The following is a 17,881-nucleotide window of genomic DNA, read 5'->3' as shown; positions in this document are numbered from 1 at the left end:
TAAGTACAACTGGACCAAATTACTGTTTTGCACCTATAGTTACATCTAACTCCTTAAGTACCATTGATTCCTCTAATGAACAATAAATCATAGTCTCACTATGACTAACCCCTCTCAGGCTAGGAGAAGGTATGACCCCACAATGTTCAAGTTTCGGAATCACCCTAGGGAACAATTTATCTACATTTCCCAACATTCGGGGAGTGAATTCTATTGTGTAGCTGTGTTTCCAACTCCCTAATCAGATAAATCCCCAAAATGGTAGGCATGTTGAGTTAACGATCTGCCACTCTCACCCACACAAATCAAAGGACTGTCTTCATAGGCAGGAGTTCACACCTCACTCAGGATTCAGGTCGTGTTACCTATGATCATCCTGATGAAATGGAAGTTTCTATTAAAAATGGTGTTATATAATGAGACTACTCATTTCGTGATCCGGTCTTATACAAACTTCTTTGTATAGAGTATCCCCGCTCACCTGTCTCCACATAAATAATCAGGATTAGATCACTTGTAGCATTTTACAATAACTGTAACATCTACAAAGCGGGTCATACTCGTAGTGTCACCAGAATAAGGTATCTAACCTTATCCATCTACTACAGACCATTTAAGTTATCACTTAAAACATGATCCATTCGTATGTCTCTACATACATGTTTAAGTTATAAGATAATCATAGAACTTAGTTGATTGGTTTGTGATTAATGCAACAAAAAAGTGGAATAAAATATCATATATTTTGTGAAATAAACGATGAGTTTGTACATAATATTTACAAACTATAGGACCCAACGAGATTTAGGGCATCAAACTCAATAAGTCCAATCCAAGATTAGATAATTGGACAGTGGTTAAAACGATCCTCAAGTATCTTCAGATAACGAGGGATTATATGCTTGTATATGGAGATAAGGATTTGATCCTTATAGGATATACAAACTCTGACTTTCAGACTGATTGGGATTCTCGAAAATCCACATCAGGGTTAGTGTTTACTTTGAATGGAGGAGCTATAGTATGGTGAAGCATCAAACAAGGATGCATCGCAGACTCCACTATGGAAACTGAATACGTAGCTGCTAAAGCGGTTATATGGCTTAAGAAGTTCCTTATTGATTTGGAAGTTGTTCCAAATATGTCTTTGCTCATCACACTTTATTGTGATAATAGTGGTGTTGTGGCAAATTTTAAAGAACATAGGAGTCACTGAAGAGGCAAGCACATAAAGCAAAAATATCATTTAATTTGGGAGATTGTGCATCAAGGTGACGTGATGTCATGAAAATTGCTTCAGAGCACAACGTTGTTGATCCGTTTACAAAGACTATCACGGCTAAAGTGTTCAAGGGTCATCTAGAAAGCCTGGGTCTATGAGATATGCGACATATTGTCTAGGACAAGGTGGGAGATGTAACTGACGTATAGTGTGTGCCTTAGTTAATTGTAGTTTTTGCACTTTATTTGTATTGTATATTAGGCTCCCTAAGCTTTAGGAAAAGTGAGAGATCGTTGCAATTGGTGTCCTTAATCTCTTGTATTCTCGTAGTTTATAAACATTATATAAACAAGTTGTTATTAATAAAATAATTGTTATTTTATAAGCATACACCCAATCCAATAAACTAAAGATCCTAGGTTATTTTATGTAATTTAAACAAGTATGCAAAGATATACAGGTGGATCTTGTTTAAATAATAACCTAAACGGCCAGTAGTAGATGGATAAGGTTGGGTACCTTATCTTGGTGACACTAAGGATACGATGGTGATACTACGGATACGATCCACTTTGTAGGTATTACAAGTGCTGTAAAGTACTACAAATAATCTGATCCTGATCATTTATGTGGATAGATGCGAGTGGGGGTATCCTATACAAAGAGTTTGTATAATACCGGGATACGAAATGATTAGTCTCATTATATGACGTCGTTAATAATAGAGACTTATATTTCACTAAGATGACCATAGGTGACATGACCTGAATCCTGAGTGAGTTGTAAACTCCTGCTCATGAAGGCGGTTCTTTGATTTGTATAGGTGAAAGTGGCCAGATTGCCAACTCAATAAGCCTACCATTTTGGGGTTCGTCTAATTGGAGAGCTAGGAACACAGCTACACAAGACGGAATTCACTCATTCCCCGATGTCGAGACAAGTAGATAAATTACTCCATTAAGGGCTGATTCTGGGGCTTGAACATAGTGACCACACCCTCTCTTGGTCGTGAGGAACTTGGTCATATTTGGACTATAACTTATTGTTCATTAAAAGAATCAGTATTACTTAAGAAGTTAAATGTAACTACAGGGACAAAACAATAATTTTGGCCCAGCTATACTTACGAGCAATTTGTGAAGGGTCATTGCACTGTTGATCGGTAATATCCAATGGACACGTAAATTTATCTGTAGTGCAAAGAGTGCAATTGTCGATCTTTAGTAGAATGATCGACAATTAACGGATGTTGAGTAATTTAATTAAAGAGTTTAATTAATAATCCAAGTACCGTTGGAGCTTCAATCTACAGGTTCATAAGGTTCCCTCTGTAACTCAAAAGGGATCTAATTGAGAATTATTTTTGGATTAATTAAGTGTTCAAATTAATTGAGAAAATTAGTTATATATGATATAATTAATTAAATTAATTATATATGTGATATAATTAATATAATGTATTCGATACATTATAATATAAGATAATATGAGAGGAATTTGAATATGATTCAAATACTAATTATATGAATGAGATTCATGTAATTAAATTTAATATAAATATGATTTATATTAAATACCATAAATAAGTTGAGAGGAAAAATATTTGGATATGATTCAAATATTAATTATATTAATTATATGAATGAGATTCATATAGTTGAATTTAATATAAATGTGATTTATATTAAATGTCATGTATTATTGAGAGAAATTAAAACTATAGGTTATGTTGTATTTCATGCAATATAAAACTATTGGCTATATGTTATATTTGATATAACATATAGTGTGTATATATATAATAAATTAGTTATTATATATGTATGTATGTATGTATATATATATATATTACTATTAATTTATTTTATTTTAAATTGATTTTAATTAAGAGAGGGAGTTACAACTCCCTCCCCCTGATCTCTCATCCATTACATAATGTGGGGAAGATGAATGACTCTCATTCATCTTCCTCCATAAAATATTGAGAGAATAATTCTCTCCGGAAAAAACTCACAGAGAAGAAAAAATCCTTCTCATCCTCTCTATTTCCTTCCCTTTTTTCAAAAACCCTCAGGGAGACCCCACAACTCCTGCCCGTTTCTCAACTCTAAGAAGAATACAGGAGGCTTCGTTTGGTGGTGTCGCTTTTGGAAGACCGGATCAAGATCTGTTCATGAGAGATCTTGAAGAAGGTGTTCTTCAAAGGTAATGTTTTTCCTCTCCTTTTTCTTTTGAAATCAGTATGTTGTAAGTTAATTTAGAATGCATAATCCTTCTTTCTTTTTTGTTATGTAATTCTGAATTTTCTGAAAAAATGAAAATTGGGATGATCCCCTCTTTCCGCTGTGGAAACCTTCATTGGTTTTCCCTTCATGAGATTGGGTCAGTTTCATGAAGCTACAAGATGGAACTGTGACCCTCCTAAGAAATTAAACATGTGCCACTTCTCAAGAGATACTTGATCTATTAGGAATGTTAGATGCAATTGGGTATGAATACAGAGGAAAAGAAGGATCATTTGAAGTTATTAAAGATTCAAAGGTCGTCCTAGTTGGAGAGAAGATCAATAACCTATTTTTGGTTAGGGGAGTTGAAATGGTAGACCTCAAAAGTAGATATTTGGCATAAGAGGGTATCTCACATCAGTGTAAAGGGGTTGGAGACTCTATCTAAATAGGGCATTTTACCTAAGGGCATTTGTGATCAGCTTACTTTATGTGAGCATTGTGTGATGGGCAAAGTTACAAGACACAATTTTATTAAAGTACAATATTCAACTAAGGCAATCCTAGACTACATACAGACATTTGGGGGTCAGCCCCAACTCCAAGCCTAAGTAACTCAAGATATCTCCTATCCTTTACTGATGATTTAATATATAGTTATTTAATTTATATGTTAATTGATTAATTAATTGTTAATTAATCAATTAACAAATGATGGAAAATGGAGAGACTTGGAGAGAGAGTTACCCTCTCCCTATAATTATATTATTATAACCCTTTTAGGGTAAGAGATTTTTGTGAAAAATTGCCCTAATCTCCACTCCCATATTCTCTTTACTCTACTCTTTTAAGAACATTCTCTCTACCTTCATTCCCTCTCCCAAGGTGTTAGAGCTCACACATCTAGCTCCTTGGAATCTTAGAGCATAACAGGGAAGCTCTTGCGGTGATGTCTTTGTTCGTTAAGAGGTTCGATTTTGTTCGTGTGCAAAGGAGAGGTAATCTTGAAGAAAGGGGACTATTCAAGGGTGGTTTTCTTCTTCCTTTTCTTCTCTTCTTCTTCATTAGAAGCATGCTTAGATTTATTAATGTCTATCCAAATTTTTTGTGAATTAGTTCACTGTTTTTATGTTTTATAAAATTGATTTTCAAATTGTAAGGCGATCACACGCTTCCACAGGAATCCGATTCCATTCAACCTCCTCACAAGCAACACAACTAACTCAAATCAGAGTTGTTGGGTTGAAGCTTCCTCATTTTAGGCATGTAAAACAAAATTAAAGTCCAACAAGAATTAGATTTAATGCTTAGTTATAATTCAACCCGCCTTTTCGTAAAATTCTCACCCTTTCGTAAAATTCCCACCCTTTCACAATTCTAGATTTAAGGGTTTGTTAATGATTTGATTTATTTCTCATCCTTTTCTGATTGTTATAATGTACGTTCACAAACTTTTCATTTAATTCTCACCTTCTAATTTTAATATTACTCTTTCTATTTTGTATTGTATTAATTGAAAGAGGCAGAAGGTGATAACGAATTTGACAAAGGATAATGAGTGCGAGTCGAACAAAGGAAAAAATCACAACGGTAGAAACTTAATCGCAGTTTCATAAACGAAAGAAGACCAAGATGAGGATTCACTCTTAGATTCTCTCTTTGTTTCATTTAATTTGTTTAGTTTCAGATCTTTATCAAGAGAAACACTTAATTCTTGGATTTGCATGGATTTAGGGAAAGAAAATTGATTTTTTTTACTATATCGCTTCCTTACTCACACAAATCAATTGTAGAATCATACCCATTATTACTACTTGATTGAGCAGGAAGTTTTTAGTTTTTCTTGATCCAGTTTTGTTTAATTTTTTTAGAAACACTTAAATCTTGGATTGACATGGATTCAGGAAAGAAATTTGATTTTTTTTTTGTTGAATCTTTCATTTGTATCATTTATTTCTTTGCATAGAAACTCAATCGCTTTCAGACAAATCAATTGTGAAATTATCTCACTATTACTTCTTGATGATGCCGTAAGTTTTTTGTTTTCTTTGATTCAATTTTGTTTAATGTTTTAGATTGTTAGTGAGTGAGGCATTTAAATCCAGTTTGCATGGATTTAAGGAGAAAAAGTTGATTTTTTTTTCTTGAATCTTTCACTTGTATCTATTATTACTCACACCAATCAATGATAGAATCATCTCAATATTACTTATTAGTTGAGCGGTAAATTTTAATTTTTCTTTATTCAATTCTTTTTAGATTTTTATCAAGAAAATTGACTTTTTTTTTTTTTTTGTTGAATATTTCTTTTGTATCCATTCTTTTAAAAAAAAAAAAAAAAAAAAAAAAAGTCAAAATGTTTGCATTTGCTAGCCATTGAAATTAAACACATCAATGAGAGATTTTGTTTTGTTAAATCTTAATTAGATGGAGATTCATTGATTAACAATATTTTTCTAAAAAATAGAGTAAGAAATGAAGTAAAATAAACATAAATTAAAATTGAATATAATATAGTTTGATCTACGAAACTAAGATATTTCTGCCAATGTTTGTTTTTTTTTTTTTTTTTTTGTTCCTTCAAGGGACAATTTAAAAAAATGATTGATTAAATCTCTTGCGGATACAACACAGTGTCATCAACGGAAATTTTAAAAGGATTTGCGAACTTCAAGTTTGATTTTGTTACTTAAATGAATCAACTGGATAAGATATCAAAATATTATATTTTATCTTTTTGAAATACTATTTTTAGAATTGCTTATTTATTGTATTATATATTAAAAAAATAACAAAGGAAGGAGTGTCTAATTAGGGAACATATTTTTTTAAAAAACTAATTTAAAATAATAATTACTAACTAGCCATTATCTAATTATTTATTTTTTTAGAACACATGCTTATTTCATGTATTTATTCTCCCCAATAAATCTATAGAAACATTGAATTCTTTTTTAACTTTTATTGAATTGGTAAAATTGAATTACCCTCATAATTTTTATAGATATTGTATTATTTAAGATTTTGAATATATATCTAAATAATTAGAATTGAACTTTTAAATCAATACTTGAAAAAAGAATTTGATGAGAGTTTTATAGAAGACAAATTAAAAAAAAAAAAAAATCAGAAAACTACAAGATTCATTAAAATTTAAAAAAAAAAAAAAAAAAAAAAAAAAAAAATCTTTCCAATATTTTTCTTTCATTTTTTTCCTCAAAAAGTCATTATCTTCCAAGAAAGATATACGAAAGAATTAAATATGAAATAATATTAAGTTATCTTCTTGTGTCGTATAACTTTATTCTAATTACATCATTGTATTTTAATTGATTCATCTATTTCTAAATTTCCTCCTCTTTTATACTTTTTAAATTTAAATTTCATTCAACTATTTAAAATTTAAATTTAGTTATATAAGTATTATTAAAAAGGTTTAGTTCCCTTTAGAAAACTTCCTAAAAAATTTCATTTGACATTTAAAATATTTCACGTGTTCATTGTAAATTATCTTCAAACATGGTTTAAAGTACTATTTTAAATTACTTCATTTCATGTCAAATATTTACTAATTACATTCAATGATATTGAATCAAAATTTTATGATAAAAAAATTAAATCTCAATATAAAAAAAAAAAAAAAAAAAAATCAAGTCACGTGCATCGCACATGTCTTCCAATTAGTGTTTGAAAGTGAGTATTTAATGAAAATTTTAGGTTAAAAATGTAAAACCTTAGAATCTAGGGGTCCAATTCAAACAAAACTCAATGTCAAGTGTAAAATTGCAACATTATACAAAACTTGAGAACTAAATATGTAACATTTTAAAACCTACGGAACAAATATAAATTAGACCTCAAACCTAGGGGCCAAAAAGATTTTTTTCCTTTAAAATAATCGTCATCGGAGTTGGTGTAGGAGGTTGCCAATGTTGGTTGTCAAAGGTGGTGGTCGGATGTTACCAAAAATTGGTTGCCAAAGGTTGTGGTCGGAGGTTGAGGCCAGAGGTCGATAACGGGGGCATCAACGGTAATGAAGGTTGAGTGCGTTGTTGATGGACATAAAATATTAGGGGATGTCTGGGGCGTTGAGTTAAGATAGGATGTCCAGAATTCATGTATGTAGAGTCCATATATCTATGTTTGGGGGTGCAAAGTTATTTGGTCTGAATTCATATGTATGTGTTTAAGGTGTAGAATTGAGTTCATATGTCTAGGGTGATGCAGTTTTTTGAACTCTAATTAATCTGGTTTTATAATTACTATTTTTGTTTTGAAACTGTTGAATGATAAATTTTGGACCAATCACAAAATATCACGTCATTTACCAAATTAATGACGAAATTACTAGTAATTGTATTTGGGACTAATTACAAGTTGACATGTGTCCCAAGTTGAAATTGAAGTCATAAATTTGGTGATCTCGATGATGCCATATGTATTTTCGTCTTGATCATTGGATCAAATTAATTATTTTAGTCTAATTAAATATTAAAGTTTGGGCTAAAGTTAAATTGGACACAAGAATATGCTTAATTTGACCCAAATGTCAAAGAAGACCCAAATCCAATTAATTGGGCCCAAATACCAAGTCCATGGACCAACCAAGCCTAAGCTCACAAAACTCACTTAGAGGTCTATAAATTGAGGAGTTCTTTTTGTGGGGATCATAAATTTTACACTCCTAAGGTCCTAGAGAGAATTCTCCCAACAATCAGAAGACTCCCCAACTCCTGAAACTGGCCACACTTGCAGCACACTTGAAGACTGAAGTCTTCCAAGACTCCAACTTCAAAAATATCTACAAGCTCTGCTTCCATACATCAAGCATATGCATTCAACTAAGAGAGAATCGGATGATCAAGTACTAGATATCAAACCACATTCGCATCAAATCTACATCAACACAAGTTCAACTCCACGAAATATGTTTCTCCAAAAGTCTCATGCGAACACTGATCCTCCAAGAAGATCATTAAGCTCAAAGGCCGATCATTCAAGAATGTTATCTAAGTCCAAAGACCGATCATCGAATAAGATCAACAAACCCAAAGGCCGATCATCCAAGAAGATCAACTACAACTTAAAGATTAAAGTTTATTTTGAAAGCATCAAAAGATTATGTATTAGAGATTGTACTAACTATACTAAAATTAATACAAATACAAAGTTCAAATTCCACGAAACAAGTTTCCTTGAAAATCTTGTGCAAACAAAAACTTTTTTATTCAATAATTCTATCCATATTTGTTTAAATAAAATATGAATTGCAATATTTTCCTTTAATTTTTAAAGCTTTTTTTTTTCTTTCTTTCTTTTGGTAATGAATAACAATTGACTCACTACATTTTTTGCAGAAATATGGTTAAATAAAATGAGAAACCAAAGAGAAACTAAAACTTTTGATTCCTAATTTTTCTCCATGAATTTCATCTTCTTCTTTTTATTCTTCTTCCTATTATTGCTTATATTTTTACTCTGCCATGGATATTTTTAATTGAATCTTCTTCATCATCTTAGCAATTTCACTTTCAATTCCTCCAAATTTGGAGGATCATTAGAGAACAAATCTCTATTTTTCACTAATTCTTGCTAGAAAATGTTTCAGGAAAAAAAATTCTCCATTTTATGGTTTTTTGTTACATATTTTTCAATTGCATACATACTTTTCTAAATATTCTTAACACTCATTTGATATGTGAATTTAATTAAATAAAAATATATTTTACAAAATTTTACGTAGAAATATCACACTTAAATGTAGACAAAATACTATTATTTACATAATCAAAAACCCTACAATATAATTTAATAGTCATTAGTCTTATAATAGTCGGAAGTAGTTGTCGAAGTTGATTATTGAAGATAATTTTCACTAGAGGTTGTAGTCGGAGACGGCTGTCAGAACCTGAAGTTGGTCACATGAAGGTGGTATTGGATTTGATTACCAAAATTTGTCATCAGAAGTGGTTGTCAAAGCTCGAATTGGTCGTTGGAGTTTCTCGCGCGAAAGTGGTCATCAAAGTTGATCATCGAAGGTGATTTTCATCGAAGTTTGTAATCGGAGGTGGTGGTCGGAGTTGGTCATCAGAGTTTATTGTCAGAAGTGGTTGCCAGAGCCTAAAATTGATCGTTGAAGTTGGTCGCACGAAGGTGGTCGTCAGAGTTGTCATCGAAGGTGGTTGTTGAAGCCCGAAATTGGTTCTTGAAGTTGTCATCAAAGGTGGTTGTCAAAACCCGAAGTTGGTCGTCGAAGTTGTCATCAGATGTGCTTTTGGAGTTCAGAGTTAGTTCCCAAAGTATGAGAGCGATAGTCATCATAAGCGGTTGTAGGTAGAACCATTGAAAATATTGGAATAAGGGAGAGTTAGGGTAAGTTAGTAAAATATACCAACTCAACGCCCTCAACATTTAAAGTTGGTGGGTCAAACATTGAGTTAGTATATTATACCAACTCAACTCATATTGGTGAGCCAAACACCCCGTTTGAGACGTAAAAAATTGGTCTCTCATACACTGGGTTGAGTTCATATCTCAACTCATAGTAACTCATACCCTTATTCCAACATCCCTAATAGACATACATATTGACAAATATATCTAAATTTTAATATTAACCTAAATAAAAGAAAATCAACAAAATGATCATTTTTTTATCATAACTCTTTGACAAAAACAATCTCAAATCTTAAAAAGAAATGCTCTCTTATCTTACAACAAAAACAAATATAAATAATAATACGATATAAATCAATTGATAAACACCATTGAGTCAAACTCACTATATAATGAATATATATATTATTGACATCAAATATAATGAATATTTACTTTCTTGATTAAATGTCCAAAATGTGCATAATTTCTTTACTTACCCTTTCACTTTGTTTTAAAAAGGGGATGGGTAAAGATTCGGTTGAATTAGTTATGCAATGGGAAAAAAATGATCAATTGAAATTACAATGTTTAAAAATTAGAATATATTTGTTCGTGAGATCTTTTGCTTAATCCTTTTATGATTCATTTGATAACGTTCTCGTTTCCTGTTTCTGTTTCTCATTTTTTAAGAAATTCACATGTTTGATAACCATTCATGTTTCTTGTTCCTAAAATTTAAAAAACTTTCCTAAAAATGGGACAACAATTGAGGAACTACAAAAAGTAGTTTCTCATGTTCTAGTTTCTATTTTATTTAATGTTCTTCATAGAGGTATCAAAGTGGAGACTTGCTAATTGGTGAGGAAGCATACCTAAATCACTCTTCAACTTCATGGTCTTAGAAATAGGGTTGTTTTCAAATATAGAAAAATGAACCAAAATATATACAAATATAGCAAATTGAATTTTCAAATATTTAAGTCATGTTTGGTAACCATTTTATTTTTTGTTTTTGTTTTTGAAAATTAAACCTATGGACACTATTTCTACTTCCAAATTTCTTCCTTTGTTATCTATTTTTCACCAATGGTTTAAAAAACCAAGCCAAAATTTGAGAATTAAAAAAAGTAGCTTTGAAAAAGTTGTTTTTGTTTTTGGAATTTTGTTAAGAATTCAACCATCGTACTTGCAAATCATAGTAAGATATATGGATGGCTTAATTTTAAAAAACAAAATGGTTACAAAATGGGCCATTATATTTATATATTATTTTGATTTTCAAATTTCAAATTTTCATTAGGGTTATTTTCAAATATAGGAAAATGAACCAAAATATTTACAAATATAGAAAAATTTCATTGTCTATTGCAGATAGATTGTGATGTTTTGTTATTATTCGTAAATATTATCATCAATTTTCATTTAAAATAATCTCTTTTCAATATGTATATATAAATATTTTTTTTGAATTTTAAATTTTGCAATATGCATTTTTATTTATTTTTTAAATTTATATAGATTTTTTTTATTTTTTTTAAATACGAAACCAATTATAATTTTACGATAATATAAATTTTGTTTACTTAGATATTCATTTAGGTTCATTTTAATATTTTTACAACTATAACATTTACGCAATAATATAATTGAGTTAGATTTGAGTCTATATCATTTAAAATTTAAAAAACAAATGACTTGAGTGAAAAATAATATTGTAAATCAAATTTTAGCAACATGTAAATGATAGAAAAAATTGAATTCTTGATTTTAATTTTATATCGGGACTTATGTGTATTCGATAGTTATTTTTTATATTTTAATGCTTGCTATATATTATTTTATTTTATATAGTTAGATTATATTTAAACTATAAAATATGGAGAAAAAAAATACAAAAAACGAGAAACGAGAAATAAGAAATAGTTATCAAACAAGTTTTTGTTCTTGTTTCTTTTTTTTAGGAAACAGAAAACATAAATAATTATCGAACATATTTATGTTTTTTGTTCTCAAAAAAGAGGAAACAGGAAACAAGAAACGAAAAACGAAAAATTGAAAATTGAAAACAGAAACGTTATCAAACGGACGTTTAATATCTGATTCTTCACTCCATTGGGTTTGATACAAGTACAATGTATCCCACATGTGTTCCTTCAATAAAGATCTACTCAAACATAATTTATTTGCATGAATAATCGTCATGACTTTTCAACGTGTGTTTACTTTGATAATATGTTGTGGTTGATAATGTTTTAATCAATTGAGTTGAAATAATAGTTTAAAGTTATAATGTAATTAAAATTTTCTTAAGATTTTGAGATTAAAGACTTGTTTATAATGATTTTCTAAATGTCTAAAAAGTATTTTTAAGTTGAAAAAAAAGATTGAAAAGTCATTACAAACAAACTTTAAATAAACATGTTGCTTAGATTATGTGGACTATACTTATAAATAATAGCTAGAATTAAGAGTTTAGATGCATTAATTAAACTTTTTTTTAAAGTGATATAGTTCTCAAAGTAAAATTAAATAATCATAATAATAAAGTAAAAAAACCAACATCAGAATAGTATTAACTCAACATTTAAACATCTTATCAATTGTCAAAAAGAGTATAGATCAACTGGCATAATACTTGTACTATCAAGTTTAAAATAAATGTTCGATTTCTTATCCCACATATTGTTTAAAAAAAAAATTGTCTTATTCTTCCTTAAAATCAAAAGTTCAAATCCCAGCCCATCTTTGTTGAAATACGCAAAGAACAAAATTCAAATGATTGAGTATAAACTTCTCAAAAGATTATATTAAAAAAGAAAAAAAAAAAAAAAAAAAACAAATAAAAAACTTAAAATTAGAAGTTAGTCTTTATGGTTTGATAAATTCTCAAAGTAGTCTATCGATAAACCGATATGGTCTGAACTTATCAAACTAGAAGATTTTATCAAACCATAAAAACTCAATTCTATTTATAAATTATAAGGACCAAATTTGTAATTTAACAAAAAAAAAAAAAAGTATTTTGTACACATAAGAAAACATTCTAAACATATCAATAAAATCGTTAAAACATTATTCTAAACCAATAGATTTAGAGAAGATCAATTTATTTGAATTCAATCAAGGCATTTGTAACTTGGATTGACAATTACATTCCTCACACCACACTCATTAAACCTAAAACTCAACCAGAAAGAAAGATAAAAGAAAACCCTAACAATATGTGTTAACTTGATTTTGGTTCATCAAAGTTTCGTCTACAATAATTTCTATGACAATTCTCAGGGCCTATTAGTTAAGGCCCATATATTTGGAGCGATATCCAATCGCTTGACCACACTCAATAAGCTAAACTACAGAAGAAATAAAAGAATGGAAATAATGACACATTGAAACATATAAACGCTAATCTATTTAAACACAGCCCACAAATGAAAGAATTGATCAGAAGAGATGAACGCCCACCCCTGACTTTGTATTTTAATTACATAATTTAAATCAAGTACCTAAGTAAGATGACGACGAGGCGCTGCAGCTTTCGGTTCATCAATCAATGAATGTCAATCTTGAAAAATTGAGGAGACTTTTTTTCTTTTTGTTCATCAAGTATCTCGGAATATTGGCTGAGCTGCCCACTTGAGATGCAGATAAATCCGTCCTGATTTGGCTCCTTCCAGTGGAAAACAGTCCTGAATTTCCCCTTCCAATATCGCTCTTGTCAACGTCATTATGACCCTCCCCAGTTTATCCTGTATATAAACATTAAACAAGTGTTCGATAATTAAATATACTCTGTCCGTCCCATCAACTTGAGTTTTTGGATGTATTCGTAGTTTAACATGGGTACCCGAGCAAGAGATATGATGTTTGTTTGATATTAAAAGTTTATTATTTAGTTGTAATTTAATATGCTATCTTAATAAGAGGTACAACATTATTTCCTAATTGATGAAGTGCAATATTATTTCCTAATTGATACTAATAGTTAGAAAATACCTCTCAAGGGTGGGAAGTAGGAAATTCAAACGGACTACCGTTAAATTTTTAACATGTGTTTACTTTCTCAGAGAGGAAAAAAAAAAAGCGTTCTTATCTTCCCCTCTCTTCTAACCATCAGAAGTTTAGTGGTGGGGAACACGAACTAGTTGGTAGGGAAATATTATTTGTAATGATTTGTGTGTTTTTCAGTTGCTCAATCGACGTCTTCAATAATTTATACGTTAGGTTTTACGAATCAAAGTAATATTCAAACCACATATAAAATGCCTCGGCTTCAATTTTTGCTCCACCCAAGTCAGACAAATTCTACAGTTAAATTGATTGAGATGGAGAAGATTACCTTTCCAAAAGTGTCATGATCCCAGACCTCTACAATTAGCATATCGTGTAATGCATCCTCCACCAGAAAGTCGAACGTTTGATTCCAGACAGGATTCAGGGTGTCATGTACAACCTAGTGAAATCATCCAATGATGAGATTTTAGAGTTTGATATTCCAACATTTATGAGTTAATTCTCATTCTTGTTAACATATCATTAAGGAAATAGTAACAATGATGATAATCATTAACAATCAACTTGAAGGATTATTAACAAGAGAAGTATGAAATGAATGTTTAGTACGAAGGTAATCAAAGAAAGCTGTCAAAAGACATGCTGCAAACTAGAGCGTGTGCATGCGTGTGTATATATATATAGTCTTTCTTTCTTTTAATTCAAAATTGAGAGCCTCACCCTGGTTTTAACTTTGGTCTCGGATTTCTTCATAATGAGAACAACATAGGGGTCGGCTTTTCCCATGAAATCTACAGCAGGCAAATCTTCGGCAGCAATTACTGTCACAGATAGCACTCCTCTTACAATCACATCCCTCTTCTTTGGGGAGCTTTGTTTTCCAGAATCTGCATCTTCTGAACCATTCGGAGCCGGCTTTAGAGCCTTCTCCACTGAGGTCAATGCATAATCCGGGTTAAATGGGTTTATATAGAGGCTCTGATCAGTGCCGAAGGGATAGTAAAGAAGCTCCAAATGCACCTGTGTACACGCATAAAAGTTAATTAACTCCATTTAATAGAACCCAAAATACGTTGGAATCGATGTCATGGAGTTCTGACCTGACCCCTGTATTTGTTATCTCTTTGGATGTCCAAATCTTTGACCAGCTTCAACCAAACATCCTTCACTTTACCGGGCTCAAGGTCCTTTAATGCTACTTGAGCACAGCCAAGTAGTTCAGAGGCCTGAACTCCTTCATCGTCAAAAACTCTTATAGTCAAGTGCTGAGTAGATGCATCTTCAACAACGAAATCAAAGTGCTCATTCCATATGGGATTCAATTGATTATTCTGACCGGACAAAACAAAAGGAAAACTTATTTCAGTTCAGCCATTAAAAACCAAAAACAAAATGAAAAGAAAAACTTTGTCTTACAATGGTTTTACTTGTTTTCATTCTCTCTTTCAATGGCCGTACAAACAGCACAGCATAAGGATCCGACTTTCCTATAATGTCTTTATTGGTTAATTCCTTTGCCTGCACAAGCTTCACTTCTAGCGTTCCAACAGGCTTTGCCTCTAAATCGCTATAAATAACAAACATATGAGCATGACATTGTTAAATATTAATGGTAACCGACCATTAAGTAAATTTTCATCTTCTGGTTGTTTAACAGACCTATAATCTCCTGCTATGATGGGCACAATCTTCCGAACTGGCCATGTTATAGTACCTTCAATAGCATCTCGAATTGTTTCCTGGAATAGAAGAGTACATCAGTTTGGCTTATACTACAGAAATTTGTTGTACCAACAAGAGCCAGAAAGATCAAATAAGTCTGATTTACCTCAATAGCATCAGAAACCCCAGGAATGGATGATATGTCTCCTCCAATAATCTTAAGTTTAAAATCAAGATTTTTCTGCCATTAGAAACATGAATAATTGTGATGCATTAGTCTCGAGTGTACCATACAAAAAGTCTCTACAAAACTATATAATCTTCTTCATCTCTTAATTTACCTTTTTCCTCAGAGAATAACACACTGCTCCAAAGCAAGGAAACTCATCAACCAATGGCTTGAATATTAATCTGAAAAGCCCTGTGAATGCAATATCTTTTACCTAAATAAATAAGTAAGGAAATAAGAGAGGAGATTGATGAGGGAGAAGAAGCTATGTAACTGCTTTTAAACTTGCATGAAAACATTTACATGTGAAGAAGCAAGAGTTTATTTCTTATGATTTAATACATATTCACAAACCATAATGTCTATTAAACAAATTTTCACCATCAGAAATAGAAAACTCTTTATTACCTGTACTGGTAAGGAAACGCCGAGTTTAGTTTTGATGTCAAGAACAATGTTTGGATTACCATCCCATTGCATCTCCAACTCCAAAGTTATTCCACCAGTTTCTGGCTCGTCTTCAAGTACAGCAATTCCTACAGAACAGAACGCCTATCATGCATCGATATGAGTGAATTCACATGGTTTTGATTTAGAACGTAGTGATAACTAGTAATAACTAGTAATGAATCTGGTTTATGGCTGCAATGATTTGATAATTAAACCAATTTAATACCTGTAAAATTTGGAGCGACAGTACCCAGGGTCAACTTTGAGAACTTCAAAGAAGATAATATTGCCGGTCGAAATTGTTCTAAAACCGGCTCCACATTGCTCCTTATCAGCTCCGATGCTGCCTACATAAATCGGCCATTCCATAGAATGCCAGAACATAATAACAAAAGGAAAAAGACGAATCGACTCGAGGATCAAAACCATATTCTAATAAGTTAAGGCATCCGAGAAGTGCAGATTTCGATTACCGCGTCAACATATGGCCAGATTTTATCAAGCTGAAGATTGAGCCAAGTTAACTGCAAATTACAAATGGCAAAGAAATTATGACATGAAATTGAAATCCTGAATTAATCCATCGCCGCCACATCCAGACACTAGTATCGAATGAGATCTTCCAATCGATCAAGTGGGAAAAAAAAAACGGAAAACTAACCAACCTTCTGTCGCTGCGTAAATACAACCCACGACGGATAAAACTCCTTGGGAAGAATTTTTCTCGAATCCTGTGCCGTCATCCTTGCAAATGCCGCAATAGTTGTAGCCTAAATCGCGAAAAAAAACAAAAAAACAAGTACAAGAACAGAGCATTGCATCAAGCCAAGGGCAACGCGTAACAAATAATATGCAAAAGAAATATATACCAAATCGGAACGATGCTTGGCGCGAACATTCCCGGCGCGAGCAAGAGCGATAATCAGTAGGACACCGACAACAACGCCGAGGAAGATACCAGAAAAGAACGACATGAGGGAAGATCCGAAGATGTCTAGTTGAGAATATCAAAGCCAAACGAAAGAGAAGAAGAAAGAAGCTAGTAGCTGAGATGTGCGGCGGCGAACGGCATCTCCGAACGGGAAGGCAATGAAGAAATGTCGGAAGAGAAGAATGTGAGAGTGAAGATTTGTTCCATGATCGGAAATTGGACGTCGAAAGAAGAAGAAGAAGAAGAAGAAGAATTGGTTCTTTTCTTTGGTTTGGCGTCTCTTTCTGCATACAGTGGATCGGATTTTCTTTCTTCATTTTTCACAAGGAGCTTTTGTGGTACTTGGTTCCACGTTAACTGCTGCGCGTTCGTGCCACGTGGACGCGCCTAATGATTTCCTGCTTCTGCGGGGTCCATGTCATCATTTTTTATGATTAAATATAGGTTTAAATTTGGGAAAAATTAAAACGATATTGTACTTTTAGAAACTATTTAGTAAAATATTGTTGTTTTCAAACGAATTCTGTCATCTCAGCAAGTCTGACTAAATAATGAGCTAATGAACTCCTTCTTTTTGCCACTGAACTTCCCAATCAAATTCGAGAGTGAGATTATGGGAGACAGCGAGAGTTTGAGAGAGAGCATGAGCGTGAGCGTCAGCGAGAGCGAGATTTTGATAGAGAGCAAGAATACCGTACAAATTTCCTTTTTTTTTCCTTTTTAATTATTACACATTCCACCTTCTTCTTTCTAATCCTTTCTTTTTTTTT

General features: G+C 31.7%; 1 protein-coding gene across 2 annotated transcripts; it reads right to left on the bottom strand.

Moving 5' to 3' along the window:
* Nucleotides 1–12,928: 12,928 nt before the first annotated feature.
* On the bottom strand, nucleotides 12,929–17,413 carry LOC120085415 (synaptotagmin-4-like). 2 transcript variants are annotated; one of them, XM_039041376.1, is made up of 13 exons: nucleotides 17,050–17,413; nucleotides 16,846–16,950; nucleotides 16,654–16,704; nucleotides 16,407–16,527; nucleotides 16,139–16,266; nucleotides 15,843–15,944; nucleotides 15,668–15,742; nucleotides 15,499–15,578; nucleotides 15,256–15,406; nucleotides 14,940–15,170; nucleotides 14,560–14,859; nucleotides 14,165–14,278; nucleotides 12,929–13,574 (listed from the first exon to the last, which is right to left on the bottom strand). In XM_039041376.1, exons 1-13 carry the CDS (start codon nucleotides 17,152–17,154, stop codon nucleotides 13,428–13,430), a joined length of 1,710 nt encoding a protein of 569 aa, XP_038897304.1. In that variant the 5' UTR covers nucleotides 17,155–17,413; the 3' UTR covers nucleotides 12,929–13,427. The 2 variants fall into 2 exon arrangements, with proteins under 2 accessions (XP_038897304.1, XP_038897305.1); XM_039041377.1 differs by lacking the exon at nucleotides 17,050–17,413 and having other exon boundaries at nucleotides 12,930–13,574; nucleotides 16,407–16,523; nucleotides 16,846–16,931.
* Between the last annotated feature and the right edge of the window lie 468 nt (nucleotides 17,414–17,881).

This window comes from Benincasa hispida, chromosome 9 (assembly GCF_009727055.1).
Source record: "Benincasa hispida cultivar B227 chromosome 9, ASM972705v1, whole genome shotgun sequence".
Taxonomy (NCBI): domain Eukaryota; kingdom Viridiplantae; phylum Streptophyta; class Magnoliopsida; order Cucurbitales; family Cucurbitaceae; genus Benincasa; species Benincasa hispida.
This window is presented reverse-complemented; position numbering and strand designations above follow the sequence as displayed.

Bases quoted from the DNA above. Each gene is read 5' to 3' on its own strand.
- LOC120085415 (XM_039041376.1), bottom strand. From the start codon at position 17,154: ATGTCGTTCTTTTCTGGTATCTTCCTCGGCGTTGTTGTCGGTGTCCTA. The intron at 15,171-15,255 runs GTAAGACAAAGT...TTGTCCGGTCAG, and splicing joins TGAAAACAAGTAAAACCATT to AATAATCAATTGAATCCCAT. The intron at 14,279-14,559 runs GTGAGGCTCTCA...TGATTTCACTAG, and splicing joins AGACCAAAGTTAAAACCAGG to GTTGTACATGACACCCTGAA.